Below are 20,887 nucleotides of genomic sequence, written 5' to 3' on the forward strand. Positions count from 1 at the left end.
AAAGATAGTAAGAAATTCTGCCCCATATCGCACCCTAACTGCGAGCCGTATAGGAGTTCCATCACTACATAGTATAAAACAAAGTCGCTTTCTCTGTCCCTATATCTTTAAATCTACGCAACGGATTTTGATGCGGTTTTTTTTAAAAGATAGTGTGATTCAAGGGGAATGTTTGTGTATATAAAACATGAACAATATAGTAAAGAAACACTGATAATTTTAGAAGTTTGCGATGTGATGTCGTATATAAACAAATTCTGTAGTATATTTAGTATCAGTATTGCACCCGTGCGAAGCCGGGGTGGGTAGCTAGTTGATTATAATATTCGACTATGATAATTTCATAAACATAACCACATTACGGAAGGTGACTCAAATATCCAAATAACCTATAAATAAAAGATTCGACCGAGTATCGCTAACGTGCTCCTCAGAATTGTTCCGTTCCCTTCCGTTCCGTTACTTTGTCATGGATCCTGTGCTCAGAACCTTACCAAACTTTCACCAAATTACCCTTGAATATATTTTATAATAAAAAAAGAATTATCAAAATTGGTTAACGTGATTTTCAGTTATTCACCTATTTGTCGCGCATATACATAATGCAAATTTAAGACTTATGTCGTTTTCACATGGATACCATCATCGGAAAAAAAAATAAAAAAAATGGGACCCCACGGGAAGCACTACCTTTCAAACAAAAAAAAATTATCAAAATCGGTCCACCCAGTTAAAAGTTATGAGGTAACAAACATAAAAAAAAAAAAAAAAAAAAAAATACAGACGAATTGATAACCTCCTCCTTTTGGAAGTCGGTTGAAAACTACGCAACGGATTTTGTTGCGGTTTTTTTTAATAGATAATGTAATTCAAGGGGAAGGTTTGTGTATATAATAAATGAACAATATAGTAAAGAAACACTGACAAGTTTAGAAGTTTGCAATGTGATGTCGTAAATAAACAAATTCTTTAGTATATTTAGTATCAGTTTTGCACCCGTGAGAAGTCGGGGCGGGTCGCTAGTTGATTATAATATTCGATTATGACAATTACTAACTACTACTAATAAACATAACCACGTTCCGGAAGGTGATTCAAATATCCAAGTAACCCATAAATAAAAGATTCGACCGAGTATTGCTAACGTGCTCCTCAGAATTGTTCCGTTCCCTCCCGTTCCCTTAATTTGTGATGGATCCTATGCACAGAACCTTACCAAACTTTCACCAAACTACCCTTAAAGTATATATTTTATAATAAAAAAAGAATCATCAAAATTGTGCCAACCAATTTTGAGTTATTCACCTATTTATCGCGCACATACTTAATGCAAATTTAAGACTTATGTCGTTTTCATACGGATACCATCATCGGAAAAAAAGAAAATTAAAATGGGACCCCACGGGAAGCACTACCTTTCAAACAAAAAAAAAATATCAAAATCGGTCCACCCAGTAAAAAGTAATGAGGTAACAAACATAAAAAAAAAGTACAGACGAATTGATAACCTCCTCCTTTTTGAAGTCGGTTGAAAATAAAAAAAAGAGGTGTTCGAAAAAATGGCGGACGAAAGCTGGTGTCACAGAAAGGTTGTGGTGGATTTAAGGATATCTAGTATGATTTACGTTTATGAATCATCCCGTAAAAACGTCAATTTTGAGTTAATTTCATAGCTTTCTTATCTAATCGTTAAACCTTACCTGCCTTCACTTATTTAAGCATTATCATCGTGGAATCATTTATTGCGCAGGTCAAGAATAATTTGTTACTATCAATAGCAATAAATATCCATTTGATTATCCTTAGTCATTATTCATTAGTTTGTAACTAGTTTTGCACTTTAATAATTAGGAGCTGAGATGGCCCAGTGGTTAGAACGTGTGCATCTTAAGCGATGATTTTGGGTTCAAACTCAGGCAAGCACCACTATATATATGTGTGTGCTTAATTTGTGTTTATAATTCATCTCATGCTCGGCGGTAAAGGAAAACATCGTGAGGAAACCTGCATGTGTCTTATTTCATCGAAATGCTGCCACATGTGCATTATACCAATCCGTATTGGAACAGTCTGGTGGAATATGTTCCAAACCCTTATTGGAAAAAGAGGCCTTATCCCAGCAGTGGGAAATTTACAGGCTGTTATTTTTTACTTTACTTTTTTAATTATGCAGGCGAAGGTATCAATGTACGTAAATTGTTTATGTTTTCCTTATTTAATTTTGTGTAAAAAATGGATAATCAATGTAATTTACAATTAAGAATGTGTAATGATATGCATTATTTGTAATTAAATTCGTGCGTCATAATGAGATGTCATCATATAATGTAATATGCTGGTCATCGTGTGAGCACGACACAACTTAGATGTAGCATCGGAAATTCAATAACACCGGTTACTGCCGATTGATACAACCAATAGAAATTGCTCCCAATCGAGCCATTCGACGCTATTCGTCGCTATAGATTCACGCGTCAATTCAACCCGAGAAAGCAAATGCATGTATATCGACGTGTATGATATTACAAGTTTTTGTAAAGATCAAATTGACATAAGCAATAAATATTAATAATTTTGGGGTGGCGTACTTAATTCAGATGTGATCGGTTTTACGAATTTTGCCGATGCTACATCTAAGTTATGTCATACTATACGTATCTATTAAGTGGACTTAAGGAAATTTTCCACCTGTATATCTATTTGTTTGAGCAAATCTCAGGCCAGCTGAACATTTATAACTGTCGAAGTGTTTTCCTAATAAAGCAATTTTCATTATTCTTTTTTAATTTAATACCAATCTATTACATATAATAAAATTGGAGTGTCTGTTTGTAAAATTAAAATAGCCCTTTTTTACTCATCGTCATCGTCATCGTCATCAGCCTATTTTTGTCCACTGCTGGACATAGGCCTCTCCCAGTGCACGCCACTGTGGTCTTTCTCCGGCTACTCGCATCCAGCTCCTGCCTGCCGCCTTGCGTATATCGTCACTCCACCGTGCCTGAGGACGTCCTACACTACGTTTGCCGAGACGCGGTCTCCACTCTAGAACACGTTTTCCCCAACGGTTGTCGGTTCTACGACAAATATGACCAGCCCACTGCCACTTCAGCTTACTAATCCGGTGGGCTATGTCGATGACTTTGGTTCTTTGACGGATCACCTCATTTCTGATGCGCTTTCCATAGCACGCTGAGCGACTTTAAGCTGGTAGACCAGCCTTGTCGTGAGTGTCCACGTTTCGGCTCCGTATGTCATGACGGATAGGACGCACTGATTGAAGACTTTCGTCTTAAGGCACTGTGGGATCGATGATGTTAAGATTCGACGTAACTTCCCAAACGCTGCCCAACCCAGCTGAATTCTTCTATTCACCTCGTCCTCAAGGTTGTTTGTACCTAATCGCAGAGTCTGCCCGAGGTAGACATATTTTTGAACAATTTCGAGGACGGTACCGTGTATCGTAGTCGGTTCCGGTAGAACATGTTCATTGGTTTTTGGTACCTTGGTTTTATCCAAGTTCATCCGTAGGCCGATACGCATAGAAAAATCAGCCAGCTCGTTCAGCATTTGTTGTAGGTCCTGCAGCGTTTCTGCCACGATGACGATGTCGTCTGCGAATCTCAAGTGAGAGATGTATTCGCCATTGATGTTAATGCCACGTCCTTTCCAGTTCAGCGTCTTGAACATATCCTCCATTGCATTAGTGAACAATTTGGGGGAAATAACGTCCCCTTGTCTCACTCCTCGATGCAATGGTATGGGATTGGTTTGCTGATTCTGTACTCGGACGGACATGGTGGCAGCTTCGTAGAGACATCTCATTACTTGGATGTATCACCAATCAACTTGGCAACGCTGCAGGGACTCCAGAACAGCCCAGATTTCAACCGAGTCAAAGGCCTTCTCATAGTCCACGAATGCAAGACACAGGGGCCGATTATACTCATGGGACTTCTGTATAATTTGCCGCAGTGTATGGATGTGGTCTATGGTGCCATTTATGTCTTTTTTACTCAATACATATGTATTTATGTGGATCATGAAACATATACCAAATTGACATTTTTTTATATTTTGTTCTGTCTGTCTGTCTGTTTGTTGTGGTTAATCTTTGGAACGGCTGGACCGATTTTGACGGGACTTTCACTGGCAGATAACTGATATAATAAGGAGTAACATAGGCTACGACAATATTATTTTTGTTAATTCAAATGCGTACAAGGTCGGGGGCAGAGCTAGTTTAGAATAAAACTTAAAAACTACGTTTACTACTTGTAACTATGTACTTCTTTTGTTGATAGGGCTTTGCGCTAACCTGTATGGGGTTGGCGATCTTTTTTTTAAATGTATTACGCAATAAGGAATTGCCGCATTCAGTGTGAAGATAGCTAAGAGTATACATAATAGAATTATATTTTTAATTCTAATCTAATCACTTTATATCATAATTAATCAAACTGTAAAATTAATATGAAACTTTATTTATTTTGTAAAAATTTTCCGTGTCATATATTTACATTGTGATTTATAATATAACCTCGAAGATTAACGCTAGTGTGTTATTATATTTAATTAATTAATTTAATATGTAAGAAAAACCTTTACTTGCATAATAATTATTGAGATCAATTCCTAAATCAGTTACTATATAAAAATAGTTACTTTATAAATCCTGGCCGCGTAGAATGGTGGCAAGAATGCGAGCAACATGCCTCCGTTGAATGGCAATTCCGATCCTCTGGTCAAAAAACGAACCAGCCCACCTAAGAGCAGTGTCAATTAGGCAAATGCTTTTAATGAAGGTAATGCGTTTTTTTTTCTGCTACTCCAAGGTCTTGGACCTTGGAGTCAGCAGAAAACTTGCTTCAGCAACAAATGATTAATAAACACAATTCGTAATAAGGCTCGAATATCTGGATCGTTTGTTCATCTCATCATCATCTTCGGCTCTTAACATTTTTATCTGGTATGAGAATGTCAGTCTCTTAACATAATAACATCACATAATTACGTCATAACAGCAGGAACGTTGATAAGTGGTAAGTTACCTAGAGGTAGCACCTTTTTATTGTATCAATAAGTCAACCTTGGCGGAAAAATCTACTTGAGCTTCTTGGACAAGAAAGATCATGTAATCGAAGAGTCGAAGAGTTCTCACTGGAATCTGGAAAATAAATTGACCAAAACATTCATTGTCTTAATGTGCCCAAAGATGTTTAGAGGGTAATATGTATATGCATCCAATGACCTGACTTTATAGTTTATAATGCTAGAAGACTGGTACGGTCTTACACACTGGTTGAATTTTGTTTCATACTGTTCAATGTGTAGCGTATTTATAAATCTATATTATTATAAATGTGAAAGCAATTCTGTCTGTCTGTTGCTCTTTTACAACCAAACAGCTTACCCGAATTTTGATGAAATTTGGTGTGAAGCAAACTTGAATTCTAAGAAAGGACATAGGCTACTTTTTTTGCTTAGAACATAACAACCAACACCCTAAAACGAGCGAAGCCACAGGCGACTACTAGTACTGCATAAATTGAAACGCTAACAGTGTTGTCAATTGTATGATTTTGAAGTGTACTTACTTCTTTCTTGTGTAGACCGCGGCAACGTGTGCATTGTGGATGAGCCGCCTTTAAAGTTTGCTAGTGTAACGAACATATTTTCTTCCTCCTGTCCTGCAAGTACGTCACCCATCCTTTAGCGTGTGTTCTTCAAGCGTGTGACCAAGTGAGTGCTCCCAAGAAGAAAGTGTTTTAACAAGAGCTCGTATTCTGAGGTAACGATCCCCCCTTTTATTCAACATTATACTGTCCATTTACCTCTCGTGTGATACGGTGTGGCGTGGAGCAAACTTAAGTTAAAATTAAAAGTAACTTCCTAAGGTGTAGTATGTTTTTTTTTTTAATTTAAAGAGCTTGGTCACACGAATAGCTAAGATACTCTATGCGTCTTCCTTTACGAAAAAACTGGGCTTGAAATGATAATCTGGATCATCTTACCATCAAACCCAGTCTTAAAAGGTGAAGTAGAGTTCTTATTCTCTATCACCTATCACATTTGAGATTTTGTTTTTAAAATTTGTGAACATAGGTCAGAAAAATTCCACGTACATAAAAAGCCCCAACGGCAACACTTGAATACATATTTACATATATTTTGTCAATTACACCAACATATCATCATTATAATTATTATTACATAGTATAAAACAAAGTCGCTTACCGCTGTCTGTCCCTATGTATGTATATACCTTTATCTAATGGATTTTGATGAGTTTTTTTTAAGGGAGAGTGTTTCGAGAAGAAGGTTTTGTAATAATATAATACATGAACAATACAATAACAACAATAACATCAGCCTTTTTTATGGTATAGGTTGGCGGACGAGCATATGGGCCACCTGATGGTAAGTGGTCACCATCACCCATAGACAATGACGCTGTGAGAAATATTAACTATTCCTTCCATCGTTAATGTGCCACCAACCTTGGGAACTAAGATATTATGTCCCTTCTGCCTGTAGTTACACTGGCTCACTCATCCTTCAAACCGGAACACAAAAATACTGATGAGTACTGTTATTTGGCGGTAGAATAACTGATGAGTGGGTGGTACCTACCCAGACGGGCTTGCACAAAGCCCTACCACCAAGTAGCATGTTAATTTCCCATTGCTGGGCTAAGGCCTCCTCTCTCTTTTGAGGAGAATATTTAGAACATATTCCACCACGCTGTTACAATGCGGGTATGAATGGATAAGTAACCGAATTTCTATGAAATTAGACACATGCAGGTTACCTCACGAAATTTTCCTTCACCGCCGAGCACGAGAAGAATTATAAACACTAATTAAGATTATGAATATTCAGTGTTGCTGGCTAGCTGTGAACCCGCAATCATCGGTTTGGATGCAAGCGTTGTAACCACTGGGCCATCTCGGCTCAACATGAACAATATAATCATGAAACAAGAAAAGATCTGTTGTATATTTAGTATCAGTATTGCACACGTACGAGCCGCGCCAGGGCGGATCACCAGTATATTTTAAATTTTAAGTCTTTTACTTCAAAAATAATGCATGCAAACCCCGTTTGGTCTCCCATAGAGGGTAGAGTTTCCTAAAATCCGTTCTTAACAGATATCTACAGCAGTTAGGTTCCTTATCAGGATAAGGAATCTAACTGCTAAATTTCCAGTTTCTAGGTTATAGTTTCTGAGATTTCGTGAATAAAATCAGTGAGTGGTATAATTGAACCACCAATTGGAAGAAGGGAATAAATCCAAAAAATAGGAACGGAGATAATAAAAAAACTTCATAACTTTTTGCTTACAACTCATAAACTTATAGGACATCAAAGATTATTAAGAAAATATCAATCCTGATTTATTTACGACAGACCTGCCTTAAATGTATAATATTTAACACTACGTCTAAGCAATGTAAGAGTGTATAAAAGTGAATATGTCGAAAAGTGGCGTTTATTCCCTTCTTCCAATTGGTGGTTCAATTATAATCAAAGGTATGTAAGATCCAGTAGGCAATGATTATTTCCTATCAGCTATTTCATTTAAAAGGTATATAAAATAATATCAAGCCTCTATGAAAATTAAAGAATAGTTATTTATTACCCTTGATTTTATCACCTATAAAACCGTGTATTTTGATTTATTGATCTTATCAATACTGATTATAAATTAACAATTATATATAAATCAATACTAATTACATGTATATAATAAAAGGTATATACATATTATTTTAATATAAATACAATGAAACTATTAAAATTTAGTTAAACCTAAATATTAATGTCTTTCTAAATTTTTAACGATTTCTTGCAATTTTCTTCGGTGGACCTTGGTCGAGGCTGTCATTGGGATGCTGTTCATGAAGATAACTCCGCCTCGAAGCTGTTTAGAGTCGGAGAGAGAATCTGAAAATTAAAAACCACAGTTTCACTATAAATATTTTGTTCTGGCATAATGAACTGAGTTGACAAAATAGTTAAAATACGTAAATCTTAATCGAAGACGTGCGGTTTCCAATTTGAAAAAACTCGCATAACTATGTGCTCGATTTGTGTTTAATTATCTCATCTGTGGTGGAAAACATTGTACAACAGCATCCCTTGAACATAGAAATAGAAAGTGTTACCTCTGCTTAAATAAACCATGCAAGCTATCCTATTGTCTGGCGTTAATAACAATTAATATATGTGACAATTGACAATTGCAAATGGCAGAGATGAGATTGTGTGGTGTTACGCGGATGGATAGAGTAAGGATTGAGTACATAAGAGGAAGTACGAAAGTGATACCGATAGCCGAGAAGTTATGTATTATATGGAAGGCGGCTATCGTGGTATGGTTGTTATGCGGAGGAATGAGGAATAATTGTAAGGAATGTGCATCGATGTTGATGAATATAGAGGTAGAGGACGGCTAAAGAAAAGATGGATTGTCTTATCTTCACACAGAAGATATGCCTAAAAATGATACTTATGAGATGACGTCTGACAGAGAAGTATGGAAGGAGAAGACATGCTGCGCCGACCCCAAATAAAATTGAGATAAGGGCAGGAGGATGATGATTTATCCATGAATATGGAGATGTTACTATACTAGATGGGATGTAAGGGGGCGCAAACTACACCTTAGTGCCCCAAGCCAACCTCACCTGCCCGTGGTGCATCCTACCGACCAGCAAACGAGGCTCTGGCGACCGACTGATGGCGGTATAACCATCAACATAATAGGCGTAGCTAAATACCACAGGCCGGTGACGGGCAGCAGCGTCACCGGTGCGAGAAGCTACGCCCTGCGATCGCCAACCCGCCTGCCCAGCGTGGCGATTATGGGCACAACCTCCACATATAGCACACACGCAAGCCACGGCCCCCAGTTCCCGGCAGCCCCGCTATTCCTCGTCATGGTGGCGACGATGGTAACGGCGGGACGGGGGGTGCTAAGAATCACCGGGCTAAGGGAGGCCACCACAACCGACTGACCCTTGCGACGTACAACGGACGCACGCTACGGCTTGACTCGCATCTAGCGCAACTTGAGGTAGAACTTGGGAAAATTAGGTGGCACATATTAGGGCTATGTGAAGTCCGTAGAGAGGGAGAGGACACCGTAACCCTCGAATCAGGCCACCTAATGTACTTCCGAGAGGGTGACCAACAATCCCAAGGTGGCGTTGGGTTTCTGGTAAATAAGTCCCTAGTTGACAACGTGGTGGAAATCTCCAGTGTGTCGAACAGGGTAGCGTACCTCATTATAAAGCTCACCGAGAGGTACAGCCTCAAGGTGGTGCAAGCGTACGCACCGACCTCGACACACTCGGACGATGAAGTGGAAGAATTATTCGATGACATATCGAGGGCCCTCCACTTCACCACGAAAACCCACTACAACGTTGTCATGGGGGACTTCAACGCTAAAGTGGGAGTACAGAACTGCAGCGAATCGGTAGTAGGACCCCATGGACTTGGAAGCAGGAATCATAGGGGGCAAATGCTTGTCAACTTCCTCGAACGGGAGGGGCTCTTCTTGATGAACTCCTTCTTCAAGAAGCAGCCGCAAAGGAAGTGGACGTGGCAAAGCCCCGACACTATGACGAAAAACGAGATCGACTTCATAATGACGGACAAGAGGCATATATTCAGAGACGTCTCAGTGATTAACAGGTTCAATACCGGTAGTGATCACCGACTCCTCCGAGGCTCTCTGAATATCAATTTTAAGGCCGAGCGCGCCCGTCTGATGAAGTCCACGCTCCGACCAAAGCTGCTCCAAACCATTGCGGGATCTGAAACATTCCAGTCAATCCTGGAGAACCGATTCGCTGCCGTGGAAACCACAACGGACGTAAACCAGAACCTCGAAAATGTAGTTCGAATTTTCAGGGAAGAAGGCACGAGATATTGTGGCATGCAGCGTAAGGGCAGGAAGTCGAACCTTTCGGAAGAGACTTTGGGGCTCATGAAGAAACGACGTGAAAACCCACCTGTCACTTCGTCAGAGAAACGGCAATTAAACCAAGAGATCAGCAGGCGCGTACGACACGACCTCCGGTGCTCCAATACTCTTGCAATAAAAAGAGCTATTGAGCAGAATCGGGGGTCTAAGGTGTTCGTACAATCTCTTGGAAGGAGCCACCTGACGAAGTTGACCACAGCAAGTGGAGAAGTCGTTTCTTCTAAGCCGGCAGTACTTTCGGAAGTAGAGGACTTCTACGGCCGGTTATACGCATCGCATGCATCTCGACCTGATCCCGAAAATGAGGATCCTAGAGCTACATTAACACGCCATTTCTCCGAAGACCTGCCTGAAGTCAGTATTGGCGAAATCGAGACTGCTCTTGGACAGCTTAAAAATGGAAAAGCCCCTGGAGAGGACGGCGTTACCACAGAGCTATTAAAAGCGGGAGGTAAACCGGTACTTAGGGAGCTTCAGACGCTTTTTAACTCTGTCCTCTTCGAAGGGAGAACTCCGGAGGCGTGGAGTAGGAGTGTGGTCGTCCTGTTCTTCAAAAAGGGAGACAAAACCCTGCTGAAGAACTATCGTCCCATATCCCTACTGAGCCATGTCTATAAGCTGTTTTCAAGAGTGATCACGAACCGTCTTGCGCGAAGATTCGACGAATTCCAACCCCCGGAGCAGGCCGGGTTTCGGACCGGATACGGCACCATAGACCACATCCATACAGTGCGGCAGATTATACAGAAGTCCCATGAGTATAATCGGCCCCTGTGTCTTGCATTCGTGGACTATGAGAAGGCCTTTGACTCGGTTGAAATCTGGGCTGTTCTGGAGTCCCTGCAGCGTTGCCAAGTTGATTGGCGATACATCCAAGTGATGAGATGTCTCTACGAAGCTGCCACCATGTCCGTCCGAGTACAAAATCAGCAAACAAATCCCATACCATTGCATCGAGGAGTGAGACAAGGGGACGTTATTTCCCCCAAATTGTTCACTAATGCAATGGAGGATATGTTCAAGACGCTGAACTGGAAAGGACGTGGCATTAACATCAATGGCGAATACATCTCTCACTTGAGATTCGCAGACGACATCGTCATCGTGGCAGAAACGCTGCAGGACCTACAACAAATGCTGAACGAGCTGGCTGATTCTTCTATGCGTATCGGCCTACGGATGAACTTGGATAAAACCAAGGTCATGTTCAATGAACATGTTCTACCGGAACCGACTACGATACACGGTACCGTTCTCGAAGTTGTTCAAAAATATGTCTACCTCGGGCAGACTCTGCGATTAGGTAGAAACAACCTTGAGGACGAGGTGAATAGAAGAATTCAGCTGGGTTGGGCAGCGTTTGGGAAGTTACGTCGAATCCTAACATCGTCGATCCCACAGTGCCTTAAGACGAAAGTCTTCAATCAGTGCGTCCTACCCGTCATGACATACGGAGCCGAAACGTGGACACTCACGACAAGGCTGGTCCACCAACTTAAAGTCGCTCAGCGTGCTATGGAAAGGGCTATGCTCGGCGTTTCTTTGAGGGATCGCATCAGAAATGAGGTTATCCGTCAAAGAACCAAAGTCATCGACATAGCCCACCGGATTAGTAAGCTGAAGTGGCAGTGGGCTGGTCATATTTGTCGTAGAACCGACAACCGTTGGGGAAAACGTGTTCTAGAGTGGAGACCGCGTCTCGGCAAACGTAGTGTAGGACGTCCTCAGGCACGGTGGAGTGACGATATACGCAAGGCGGCAGGCAGGAGCTGGATGCGAGTAGCCGGAGAAAGACCACAGTGGCGTGCACTGGGAGAGGCCTATGTCCAACAGTGGACAAAAATAGGCTGTTGATGATGACTGTTGATGACTATACTAGACTGGTCCGCTTGAAGTTGTTATCGATATTGACAGATGTTAGAGTTGTGACTACTGCTAATTACTTTTTGATTTCAATTCGATATGATTAAGATGTTCTATTTTTAAATATTTATGTCCTTATGATAATTTTTTTATTTTAGAAATTTAATTTCTTTATCAATAAAGGTTTTAACAAACTCTTTTTGTGTATGTAATAATTTGTTTGTATTTTTATTATGTATTCTTAAATTTAAGTACATAAGGATGCAAATTTGAAAGGTGAGCTAGCATAGCTATAGGAACAAGGAACATAACAATTTAGATTCCTAATTTGATGGCTTATTGATGATTGATAGTGGAGTAATATTTCTAACAATTCCATTGACTATGAGCGATGATGAACACTTAACGGACTACTACATTACCGGACTTATTAGATGACTTATTACCTTTATAAGATGTAATAAATATAATATAGGAAGTGTACCTTTGACTAATTCCTTAATCTCCTCTGCTGTAATGTCGAAGCCTTCTCTTGGAACGATACAAGCGACGGGTAAATCCCCGCACTCGGGGTCCGGGATGCCGGTCACGGCCACATCAAGGACCCCTGGGTGCTGTCGTATAACATTCTCAACTTCTACTGGTGATATCTGTGGTGAGAAAATGAGACATATTCAAATTTTAAGTGTCGAGAAGTACTGAGAATGATAATTGTGAAGTAGGAGCAAATAATTAAAGTATATGAAAGTGCCTATTTGTAAATTTCAATTTATTTCTGAATTTTCATTTCAGAAATCATAAAATCTACCATCATCATAGAAATTTGTCGGATAACAAACATCTTCTGTGAACTTAATCATATTTCGAAAGATCTCTTAATTTTTGGTATGTAAACAAACCTAAATAACAATGAAATCAAATATTTGTAAAATTAATTGGGTGATGTAAAATTGTCTAGTTGTACTTATTAGAAAAATGATTTATTTTACGAATCAGCATTTTATATAAAATTGAAGCTACAAGGAAGAACTACTTACTAATTAATATTAAACGATTATTTGCAATATGTTTTGGACAAATGCCAATACCCCATTACCTGATAGCTCTTGTATTTCAAAAGTAATTTTATCCGTTCTAAGAAATAAAAGTTCCAGTTTTCATCTCTATAGAACAAATCCCCTGATCTCAGCCATCCTCTTTCAGCGAAGGCCTCTTCTGTTGCTGTACTGTTGCGGTAATAACCCTAGAATTATAACATAATATTCAAAAGGTTTCTGGTGCTAAAACAATTAAATCTAAAGGAGGAATTGGGGGCATTAGTTTGGGCAAGTACCAATTAATTTTCATGTATAATTTAAAGCAGTAAAATTTATTTCTATGCCCCGTGCATATATCTGTAATGTCCAGAATTCATGAACCAATTCGTAAAATAACAAATAAACATTGGACAACATCACATATATTACTCTGATCCCAATGTAAGTAGCTAAAGCACTTGTGTTATGGAAAATCAGAAGTAACGACGGTGCCACAAACACCCAGATCCAAGACAATATAGAAAATTAATGAACTTTTTCTATAGCGACGCATCAATTTTATTTAAATCACACAATTATCTTTATTAATCAAGAGCATTGCGCGAAATGCTTTTTCTGTCACTAGTTCTTTAAAATTTGGAAGAATTTTCTTCTAATATCGTAAGAAAGTCTGCCGTCTGCATATTAAAACATCATGGTGTAATAAGTTTAGAGATGTTATTACGAAATCCAATTGGTTTATTTTTCCTAAATTGTCGTACCTTAAATATACTTGGTCCTTTAATCCAGAGTTCTCCTGGGATGTTGGGCTCATAGATATCTTCTTGTGTATTAATATCTATTATCTGAAATGAATGTATACGTTTAAACAAACTGTTACCACTCTTGGTTGCTATCATGATTTGTGCAATACCATTAAGATCACTATACACTATTTGGTTTATAGAAACTTTAGTTGGTTTTGTGGATGGCGGACGAGCATATGGGCCACCTTATGGTAAGTGGTCACCATCACCCATAGACAATGACGCTTTAAGAAATATTAACTATTCCTTACATTGTCAATGTACCACCAACCTTGGGAACTAAGATGTTATGTCCCTTGTGCCTGTAGTTATTACTGTACTGGCTCACTCACCTTTCAAACCGGAACACAACAATACTGAGTACTGTTAGTTGGCGGTAGAATAACTGATGAGTGGGTGGTACCTACTCACACCAGCTTGCACAAAGCCCTACCACCAAGTAATATCTATACTAATACTATAAATGTAACAGTAGCATTGTCCGTCTGTCTCTTGCTCTTTAGGCAAAACCTCGGAACCGAGTTTGATAAAATTTTATATCAAGTAATTTGAAATTTCTTCTTATACCTGTATCGACCTATTTCTAAAACACGAACGGAGATGCTGGCAATATGCGGACATAGGCTGTTTTAAACATATTTGAACAATTTATGAGACACAAGTAATTATCTTGTATTTGTTTTGTTTCTGTTTTTTTTTCTGTAAAGTATAAGTTAATAATTAATAACTAAAATTTGTTTTTTTTTAATTATTATTAATTTAATTAATAATAATTATAAACCAAAATTAACACTGGCATTGTTATTTGTTTATTTAAATAACAGGTTCAATACAAAATTGAAGTTATTTCATTCAAATAAGTTTTAAAATCATTAATATTTTAGAAGTAAAACAATAATCTCGCATATTTTTAAATAAGATTCAAATTGATTCACAATTATTATTTTATCAGTTCTCTGTTGGAATCCGAGCCTTGTTTATCGAAAAAATATTATTAATAAGAATTACTAGACGCATTATGGAGTAACTTTAACTTTTTACTAGTGCAAAGTCAGGAAGCGTCCTTGTTCTATAAACACGAAAGAATTAAAATTCAAAATTTGAAAAAAAATGTTTTAAATTTCGGTTCACTATCGAAATTTTTAAATAAATAAATATTAGTTCGATGTCATAAACATTTTAATACTTTTAACCTCGTTTAATTTGTAATATGGCACGATAAAATGATTTTTTGTTATGTTAAACTGCAACAGTTAGCATAATTACAAGGAAATTGATATCAATGATATAAGTATAATTGTATCCACAAAAACTGACATTCTGCTGGAAGAAAGTCAACAATGTCATCGAAGGTATGTATCATTTTATTTGTCCGAAGTCCTATTAAAACCTCTAAATTTTTAGGAAAATATGTCTTTATAAGAAGCAATTCCATTTAAGTTTTCATTTCTCCTGCCTTACCAATCATCACTTGCATAACTCAAAATGTATTCATATTTCGAATTTTTACCAGCTTAAAACCGTGATATTAACAAATGGTGTTTAATTCAATTGAAATAACTTGATAGGCAGTAGGTTTTGTGTAAGCCCGTTTGAGTCGTTACCAGCAATTCTGATTTAATTGAGGACATCTTAGTTCCTAGTATTCGTTTGGTAACACTTTGACGATTCGAGAAATAGTTAATATTTCTTACAGTACCAATGAAGACTGTATGGTAGCACTTTTTATCAGTACGCCAACGTATTTTACCGATATATATTTAAAATGTTATTTTTGATCATGATGATAAGGTCTTGATCAATTTAGTAAATGCCAGCCGTTTTCAAGGGAGATCTGCCAAATGTGTGCAAGTGTGTGTGCCAGTGCAATTTGATAAGTTGACAAATCTGATTAGTCTGAAAAGAGTTTAAGACCAGGAACTTTACATACCTTCCAGAGCACGGGACTGGCAACTGATAATTACAGTAATATTGTCTTGAACCAAAGAGCTAGACTAAGGAAGAAGTACAGGCATATAGCACGGTAAATTAAAATTGAAGTATTTTTTTAAGCAACTTACACGGTATTGGAAGCAAGCCATAGGTTTCCCGCAAGCAGCTGGGTATGCTGGGTCCCCATGAAACGCGGCGCCTGCTATTTCGCTCATACCGAAAATGTTCAGAACCTCAGTGTTTGGCGAAATCTTCTACAATTACATAAAATAAGACAAATTATTATTTGCATGCAAGTTATATAATTCGAAAATATTAAACTTCTTAGTTGTAATTAAATACTGATATTCCATTTTTTTAAGAATCCTCAACGTTAATCCTGTTAAATTATTCCAACGTGCTTTAATTAATTTTGTCGAATAAATAAAATACCCTCATGTTGATTTGATTTAATTCGTTAGGCACGTAATTTATAATTTCGAGTCAGTCGACTTCATTATGTTGCAATATAAATAATTCGAATCGAACATGGACCCTATTATCTTTCAAGACGGTGACTTACAGTAAATCATTTACAGTTAAGCAGTTAAACAGTTAATCAATCACAGTATTCATGCACAGTTTGCGTTTATAATTCACTATACGGAGGAATACCTCTTTGTGTCAAATGTTTTATAATATATTTATCAACCTAGCCTTATACTTTATAGGATATTACCCTTATTGACTTTTATATACCTACATCAATGAAAGGTTTATTTAATGGAAGAACAGCCAAAGTGGATTTGGAGGTGAAATCAACGGCCACAAATATTCTCTCCAGTTTAATAGTATCGGTGTTGTTAAAAATATACCTTAATATCGTCAATGAGTGCTAAAGGAACCGCACTGCCTCCCAATAATATAGTCTCGAAGCAGAAAAAGTCACATTTTCCATTAACTTCTTTTATCAGCGTCGTAATCAATGTTGGACTCATTATGGTATATGTCGGCTGAAAAATATTTGTACATTAATACACGTTTTTTACTTATGTGGATATTTATTATTATATCCGTTTGACAGAATTTAGGAGCACCGATTTAAGAGAAAAGTTAATCAGCAGATAAAACACGAACATCTCAACTGACCACCTATTTAGAAAAGGTGAATGTGTACCTAAAAGAAGGAGAGATAGAGAGGTACAGAGATCAAAGATCAAAAAGAAGTATAATGAGATAAAAAGACAACTGTTTCAATTTAAATAAAAAAAGCAACTTAGAATTAAGAATCATCGGTTTTACTAATCTTGCTACGTAAAGTAAATAAAAAAGTTTAAACGTATAAAACATATAAAAACAATATAGAAAAGAGACGATCACGCTCAAGTAGGTACCATCCTCAAAATTTGATTCACACAACAAATATTTCTCAAGAAGATATTGTTGAGATAGATTGTCACACTTAAATAGGGTCAGTCCTGACATTCCTCCACAAAGACTTCTTAAATGTAATTTCGAAAATTATTAAAAGACTGACCTTGTAAGTATTAATGAGATAGTGTGCGTGTTCCTGCGTAAGAGGCATCGACGATTGCAGCCTCGTATAGTTGAAAATCGGAGATGCTAGAAAGTGTATAATAGCCGTCAGCCACTGTAGAGGAGACCCGACCAGAGCCATGGCCGTTGGACGCGGAAATGTGTCGAAGCGAGACCTGGTGGGTTGGCAAAAATATTTAAAATTTGTCGAATAAGTGATCAAAATAAATGAACAAAAGTTTGACCTGTCAGATGTGTAGCTCAGAAAGTTATCTTAAAACATGGACCATTATAACAAGTCACAATTCCAAATAATCTAATTCTGTATTGATCATTCAATTCTCCAAGACAAATTAAAACGACTTACGAACAATATCATTTAATATTTTTTACGAATTTTATCAGACGTGTAATTTGTATTCATCTCGTGCTCCATTGTATAACTGTGTGAGAAATTCTGTACATATGTGTTTAATGGAATCTGCCACAAATTTATTAGCTATCACGCATAGGAAAAGTATAGTTGAATAAACGGCAAAATTTATACAGAAATAGAGGAAATCCTAGCACAGAACTGAGCTTACATCAAAGGCTTTTAATGGCTATACATTACCATATCATCGATGCGGAAATGAAGAAATTTTTGTGCAACACTTCAGCAGCTTTGGGCAAGCCAGTTGTCCCACTGGTGGCTATCAGGAACGCAGCGGCATTTTCCGCATCGAAATCCGTTGCCCTGAAATACGATGATAAATCTTAAATAAGTGTAGATCAGCAACCCTGAAAAGCTATCAATAGAACATTAACGAGCTGATTTCAGCAAATAAGACTATTGCTCTTCTTTTCCTAATCAATACAATTTATTAGCAAAGTAACGTTATCGATCGTTAAACAAGTTCAGTAGCTTTTCTTATGAAATTTGGTACTTCACGATGTTATTCGTAACTATTTTTGCCTGCCTGAATTTATCGATTGAACTACCTTTGAGAAATGATTAAAATTCTTTTTGATTTCTCCACGTATAAAGCTTGTGTTAGAAGTAGGGACATCAATAGTCCAGGATGTCAGGATCAAACCTGCGACATTTTACATCGCTGGATGACCTGATAGCCATTGCGCTATTGACGCTTAAATGTAGAGTCTACCAAAAAGCATTGGCCAAATATTTGTTCTGTTCATTGGAGCAATTTTCAATAAAATATCTGTTTGCGTTAAAGTATAGGTATTTTATTTTATTATACCCAATAGGTAAAATAAGTTCAAAACATATTATAAACTTACTTAAATTCTTCAATAGGTGCGTCATCTGCATATTTATCTACAAACTCATTTAGGCTGCAAAGATAATCTCCCTTGTCAAAAGTAACAATCGTAGCGTCTAGGTCGATTTCATTGAGAGCCACTTGTATGTCTGGAGCCTTTTCGCTTTGGCAAAATATTAGTTTTGGTTGACTAACACTAAACGTGCCTTGGAGTTCCTCTAAAATGAAAACATAATTGATGACTAATACTACTATTCTTTACTAGATACCCGTACTTACTTCGTCTAGATAGACTATTGGCTATGGTAGGCTATGACTATTAAATATTGACTATGGGTATGGCTTTTGACAATGGATAATTTAAGGCTTAAACTTTTTCCATGATTAATATAATTTTATAATTCATGGGAAAAGTTTTGGTGTAATTAATTTTTATTTAACCACCCATTAAATATATTGATAATTAATTAAATAACCGCTTATTGGAGAAAACAGTATGGAAATCAATTCGTCAATTTTTGACTTTTCTTGTTCAGATAGACGGATTGGCAGACAGACAAGATTGGTAACTTTTTTTTAAATAATATGTATTGATATCCTTTGGTATAATGACACAATGCAAATTTATAACTTAATTAAAATGTATAAGTCAGTATCAGTCATCAAGAATATCGCGTGTTCTCAGAAGCAAGTCATATATTAATATCAATTATTTTATTATTGTTGTTATTGTTAGTGGTGACAGCCAAAGCGTCATTGAACTCCTCGTCGTTATGTCCTTATCAATATAAGCTGCATTATACAAAATCACACATATAAACACACGACACAAGACACAACGTACTTTGTGTTGGTGTGTGAAGCACTCACACGTACACGTTTTAAAAGTAATATTAGTGTCTATGTATCATTATCGTGATTATCTCTCTCCCCTTGATATTTTCACGATTATTTCCCCGTCTTCCTGGACAGAGAGATTAAGAATCCTAATGCTAACGTCTATTTATGCACGAGACTTGGAAAAGTGTTTGGATAAGGATGGTTAATTGTTATTGATATTAATTACCAATATATACCAATGTAGTATTCGTTAACTATTCCTTAGCTTAAGCCATTCAAAATTGATTGTATTTATCGTCATTTTTAAGAATTGTATTAAATGTAAAGCTACCACCCGTTCATAATTAATATTACACTGAGAGTTAAAGAATTGTATTTTTTTTATGTCCCTCTTGCATGTATACTTAATCTGTTAATCTGTGTGTACTTTGTTTATAATGTTATAAACGTTTCGATAGATTCTAGTGGACAAATTAATCGATTCTAATGTCCATTCGATACAACAGAATTTGACCTACTTATCGAATAAAACCAGAATCGACGATTATTCAAATCGATTTAACGCTCTGAAATATGAGCTACTTACTGACTCCCAACGTCATATCAACAGCCGAGATAATAACTCCCGTGTACAGAGCTGCATAGAAAGGTACACACAGACTTCTGTGGTTTGGTGCCATTAGCACTATGACATCTCCCTGTTCCAGCCCAAAATTACGGAAGCATTTGGCGCATTTCACTGATTCCCCCAATATACTGGCGTTTGTATCTGATTCCCCTGTCGATCCATCAATCTGTGACAAAAAATATCTTAAATTACGTTTCTTTTTTAGTTCCAGGCAGGACATATTGTTTAACTAAGCATGACTTTGCATTTTTACTTACTTATTATAGTTTATTAAATGACGATTCTAAAGTGCTTATAAAAGCCTCTTTGAATAAAGTATATTTTGATTTCGATTAATAATACATTAAGTACGTATATATATGTTACAAGACCTGCATCACAGCATCAGGATAATCCTTGAGACTACGTAGGATGATTTTACCGAGATGGAATCTGTCACTCGGGATACCACTTTCGGCAACAACTCGCGAAGTTAGCTCTGCCATAAACCAATGTACTGCATCATTCACTCGCCTTCCTGACATCATCTGAAGCAATGAATGAGTGAAATCAATCAGCTGTTGTCTGGTTGGAGAGAAAGTTGGCGAGACATTACACTTTTTAATAATGAATAGACATTCTACTACTTAATATGACAAGGTTAATTTAATTTATGTAATATATAAAGATAGCTTCAAGTGTTATTAATATTATTTCACAATGTATGGAAATATATACAATACTTGCCATTTATGTCTTAGTATCGTGTTATTCTTATGAAGATCCGCGCCCTTGTGACAATGGACACTAGAAATTGTGTCGTCGACGACATATAAAGATGTAGACTCACATACTTTATCTATGGATTGTTGCATCTTGAAATAGCAAATTCTGCACTTGTCATCGTATCTCTTAAGAATGACATATATTATTTAACATAACCTATTTATTTGTAACATAAGGGATTATTAACGAGCTAGTACATCAAATCGTCTTTCATGTAGTCTTGGTGACTAGACTGAATTTATTGT

General features: G+C 37.1%; 1 protein-coding gene across 1 annotated transcript; it reads right to left on the bottom strand.

Annotated features, from left to right (window-relative positions):
• Window positions 1-7,634: 7,634 nt before the first annotated feature.
• LOC124532970 (luciferin 4-monooxygenase-like) lies at window positions 7,635-20,688 on the bottom strand. The gene is made up of 12 exons (XM_047108109.1): window positions 20,604-20,688; window positions 20,249-20,404; window positions 19,836-20,043; window positions 18,429-18,627; window positions 17,761-17,883; window positions 17,149-17,323; window positions 16,487-16,624; window positions 15,761-15,886; window positions 13,656-13,739; window positions 12,954-13,100; window positions 12,342-12,507; window positions 7,635-7,947 (listed from the first exon to the last, which is right to left on the bottom strand). The coding sequence occupies exons 1-12, from the start codon at window positions 20,604-20,606 to the stop codon at window positions 7,820-7,822; spliced, it is 1,653 nt and encodes a 550-aa protein (XP_046964065.1). The 5' UTR covers window positions 20,607-20,688; the 3' UTR covers window positions 7,635-7,819.
• Window positions 20,689-20,887: the final 199 nt, after the last annotated feature.

The sequence above is a fragment of the Vanessa cardui genome, chromosome 10 (genome assembly GCF_905220365.1).
Source record: "Vanessa cardui chromosome 10, ilVanCard2.1, whole genome shotgun sequence".
In the NCBI taxonomy this organism is placed as follows: domain Eukaryota; kingdom Metazoa; phylum Arthropoda; class Insecta; order Lepidoptera; family Nymphalidae; genus Vanessa; species Vanessa cardui.

Excerpts from the sequence above, each read along its gene's own strand:
- LOC124532970 (XM_047108109.1), bottom strand. Across the intron at positions 20,044-20,248 it reads ATCCTGATGCTGTGATGCAG|ATTGATGGATCGACAGGGGA; the intron begins GTCTTGTAACAT and ends TTTTTGTCACAG. Across the intron at positions 12,508-12,953 it reads TGAAATACAAGAGCTATCAG|ATATCACCAGTAGAAGTTGA; the intron begins GTAATGGGGTAT and ends TTCTCACCACAG.